Source organism: Actinia tenebrosa, unplaced genomic scaffold (assembly GCF_029948245.1).
Source record: "Actinia tenebrosa isolate PJP-AT-01 unplaced genomic scaffold, QUT_ActTen_1.0 PGA_scaffold4__44_contigs__length_22323623, whole genome shotgun sequence".
In the NCBI taxonomy this organism is placed as follows: domain Eukaryota; kingdom Metazoa; phylum Cnidaria; class Anthozoa; order Actiniaria; family Actiniidae; genus Actinia; species Actinia tenebrosa.
This window is the reverse complement of record NW_028292581.1, coordinates 9588643-9592911: the sequence shown is the minus strand read 5'-3', so window position 1 is coordinate 9592911 and position 4269 is coordinate 9588643. Positions and strand designations below refer to the sequence as shown.

Below are 4269 nucleotides of genomic sequence, written 5' to 3'. Positions count from 1 at the left end.
TTATTGCCCTAGAAGGCATAAAGAAAAGTTTCGAACGTCTTACATTTTCGGCTATGTTAGACACTAAAAGATATCAAGCACCTCTTATTGTTGTATTTTTTTGACAGACATAACGGATGATTTGAACGTCTGTTGGTTGTCGTAGTATTTTTTTTACGATCATTACACCTCCCGGTCGTTATCCAAAGCATTTTCTTTCAACTAAGAAAAATCAGCGTGAAATTAATCTAAACGTTTATAGAATTTAGGCTTAAATGAAGAATTCATTTGTAGCGTCTGGTGGTAGTTTAAGTGACGTCGATCTACGGAAGCTGCTGTTTTTCTTCACTTCAAACAGCCACTTGAGGAAAAAAGAAAAGTAATAGCACTTGCATTTGCTAACTTTCGAGACAACTTCTCCCGAGAAGCGCTCAGTGTATTTAGCATTGTTTACAAAACGTGTCACCTTTTTTCCTCTGAAATACACTTTGTACAACCCCTTGAAATAAGAAATTTGTTTGCTGTATTTGTATACAACGATTTGCTATGTTTCTAGGCTGTTTAGCATGATAAAAGCCCCAGTCGTATTATTGTTCATTTAGTGCAATGGATGAGTTAAGTATGTAAATCTTAGCCATTACTAAACAACGAGACAAAGTAGTTTCGGAATAATTCAAATGTGTAAGGGGAATCTTATACTTTCTTTATTTTTGCAATAAAGAACGACAAACGACCTTGATTTTATTGATTGCGAGTTCTTCGATTTTCCTTTGGACATTGGTTTTTTGGTGGATTTAAAATGCGTTTCTATTGTCATTTTTTTGATACAGTTTCATATAATAGCTTAGTCATTCTCACTAGTTGAATTCGGCAGGATGTCGAAGACAATAGCAACTGACATGGCACGTATAAAATAATTACCCAGCCGTTCTCAACGGTGATTGGCCAAGCAAACGCCCAAAAGTGGCTATAAGCCGGACTTGTAATAACCGTGTGCCAGTTTGAGAGGCTCACACTATTGCAAAGGTGGAAGTTTTCTTTTTTTATACAAAAATTACGGTTAAGCAAAAATTATTTACCCATCAATGGAGAAAACATCATTTTTTGAGAGCCAAACTCAGATGCCATCACAGTTTACTTACTCGATCACGAGTCCTGACGATAAAAATCTGAAACGTAAACGACGAAGGAAATCCCCAAACCAACAAATAGCTCAGAGACACGCAGCAAATCTCCGTGAACGAAAACGTATGCAAAGCATTAACGAAGCATTCGAGGGACTTAGAAAACACATCCCGACATTGCCTTACGAGAAAAGACTGTCCAAAGTGGATACATTACGCTTGGCAATAGGTTACATTGGATTTTTAACAGAGATGATCAACTCTGATATGAGTCACAGTCAAGCTTTGCAACCTTCACGAACAGAACAACCAAGAAAAGTGATGATATGTCATCGAGGATTCGGTAAGAAATCATTTTTATTCCGTTTATACAACTGCACTATAATTATTCAAGTCCGGTTTCAATCCATCTGGAGTTTTCTCACATTCATGTAGCGACCGTTCCTCAAAATATGACGTTTTGCTTATTTTTGCATTTTTGCTAACGTTAACTATGAGTATTCATTTTTAATCATTTCAAGAATTATCACATACCTAGCTTTGAAAGACGTCTATTAAACCAAGATTTAAACATTATGCTCCTCTTCATCATAACTTTGTTTAATAATTTGTTTGTCTAGCATTTTCAGTACAAAAAAACCTTTGCTCATTTAAACTTTTGTGTTATTGTAAACAGCTTCTCAGAATGAATACGGCCTTCCACCGTTAACTGGCCATTCACTATCATGGACTGACTCCAAAAAGACCAAACCCGTAACATCAACTATGACTGCGAAGATTTGGACACCCGAAGACCCTAGAATGGATAATCCTTCAATGTTTACGTCTCCGTTATGAAAGTACAACGACGCCTTAGTCTTACTTGGGGGAAACAAAGTTAATGCCAATTGTATTTTAACAAAGTTCAAATTATTTTTTGATAAACACAAAAATATGCTGCTACATAGAGACATGAATAAGATGGATTTGCACTTTTTGTGTGCTTTCCTTGCTTATCGATAGGATATCCTCGACCTGGCGTGTCGTCAGACTGTAATATAGTGGACTGCTTGGTTAAGATAAAAAGGAAATATTTAAATAGAAATCTAACAAATCTTGTAAATAGCTTTAATAGTCAATTTTTTCACATCAAATACAAATTATATATATTAAAATTTTTATTGAAAAAGAAATTGAGAAAAAATAATGAAAAAAATAAAGATTTCTTGAGAAAAATATATGCATTTATGTATGATTATCTGGTGGGGTTGATCTTTGATCGAGTTATTATCAAGCAGTTTCTATAACCGTGTGTGATCATGGGGGATTTTACTTAAAGCTTTAGGGTAAGACAAAAGGTCTAAACAACACGACACCAGGAGATATTATTAAGTTGAACCATTCGTTTGTGCTCTACAGTGGCTGACCATGCATGCAAATGAGACATTAATGAGTTTAGACTGAGCCCTTTTGTTCCACATAATTTGAGTCCTTGATACTGTATCTCAAGTTTAAACTTCAAATAGAGTCGACAAGCAAAAGGTGTATCTCTTACTCCACAATTCTTTGTTTCTGGCAATGGTTTGTTTGGTGTGTATTGTTGGGCATATCTACATTCCTAATCTCTAAGTTTTTTTTACGTGGGGTGGGTTTCTCAACTTTTCCGCTCTTAGCAGACCTTATGGCACCGACACTATCTCACCAAGAGTAAGTTTTTTCCCCTCCAACTACCTGTTTCCTAAGAGCAAGTGTGTTAGGGATACGATCATTGACTTATCTCGTTCTCACAACGACCAAAAAAAGCATTTCACTGTTACCATCTTTCACACGTGGACCATATTTGAAGAAAAAACATACAACATTTGTGTTTGTAGTAAGGGGATAAGAGATAATGCAAAAACAAGGCAGTTATGGCCTTTGGTTCCCATTAAGACAAAATACTTGTAGAGCCGTAATTAACTAAGTCTGCTCAAGTGCGGAGTATTTTAAGATTGAGCATTCCACAATGGGACGTGGATAATTAAATGGGGTCCACTTACACAGGGGGCACGTGTACAGCCAGGCCTCACTGAGGGAGGCATTATATATACGCCCTAAATCTTTACACTGCATTAATCGATAAACTTTGTCTTCCCCAGACAAATCAAATTTCTTTAACCCGATACAGTTACTTAAAATGTTGTTATTGAGGGGCACTGGCTGTATGCACGCATGAGGCGTTAGCCCAGGCAACAAAGGGGGATAGAGGGCCAATGACTATGGACATAAGAAGATTCCCTAAGATTATACCTTAAAGGTTTGGCTAATTGTTTCTGTCAGTGATGTCGGTAAGCTCTTTTGTAAAGATTAACCTAGTGTCCGTTGCTGGGTCTAATGGCCTTCTTTCCCATCCCAGCTGCAAATGTGTAATTGTTTAACAGACAAGCAGCAGCTGCGGGGTGACTTTTCAAGAAGAAGAGCCATTAATAGAAAGATGGAACAGGTATTATGTGCACACACGCTCTAGAATTTACACAATTGGCAGCAACCTGCGATGGCATCAATAGGTTTTTTTTCATTCAATCACCACTAGGGACTATTCTGTGGATACAAGCCATGATTGGTCCATTCACGACACATGAGGTTTGTAAAGGGCCGTCGAAATTGTGCACTACTGGTCTGATATCCTTTATTCTAAGCACCTATATCTTTGTCTTAATTGTCATGCTCGTTTCTCATTCAACGCAGGCAAGCATTTTGTTTTGAAGAGAAAATGAAAAGAAATATACATAAGCCTACACTCCATAATTCATTATAAGGAGTAGGTAATCCCAAATGTTGGGGAGTTCTGACGAGTTGGGAGTAGCATTTTGAACGAGTAACTGCAACTTTAGCTTCTCATCTTTATTAAAGGTGTTACCCACGCCATGCAGTGAATTAGATTTCTTTTGTTTGTAGAGATTTAAATAGGTGAAGCAGATGTTTCTGAGCTTTAAAATAAACCATGAATGTATAATCAATATGGGTAAGTTTGCCCATGGTTTCTTGTATCGTACTCTGCTAAAACATACTCAATGAACCCTTTGACCATACAGGTACAGGAAAGGAATGTGCCAAGCCTAGCTGTGTGGGCAACAACATTTAGAAACTAAACTAGGTTCATTTTATCGAGAATTGTTTATAAAGTGAAATATTTTAATTAACGGTG

General features: G+C 36.9%; 1 protein-coding gene across 1 annotated transcript; it reads left to right on the top strand.

Moving 5' to 3' along the window:
- Positions 1-992: 992 nt before the first annotated feature.
- On the top strand, positions 993-2260 carry LOC116297099 (pancreas transcription factor 1 subunit alpha). The gene is made up of 2 exons (XM_031705261.2): positions 993-1446; positions 1780-2260. The coding sequence occupies exons 1-2, from the start codon at positions 1065-1067 to the stop codon at positions 1938-1940; spliced, it is 543 nt and encodes a 180-aa protein (XP_031561121.1). The 5' UTR covers positions 993-1064; the 3' UTR covers positions 1941-2260.
- The last annotated feature ends 2009 nt before the right edge of the window (positions 2261-4269 follow it).

Excerpts from the sequence above, each read along its gene's own strand:
- LOC116297099 (XM_031705261.2), top strand. The coding sequence starts at position 1,065 with ATGGAGAAAACATCATTTTTTGAGAGCCAAACTCAGATGCCATCACAG. Across the intron at positions 1,447-1,779 it reads GATATGTCATCGAGGATTCG|CTTCTCAGAATGAATACGGC; the intron begins GTAAGAAATCAT and ends TATTGTAAACAG.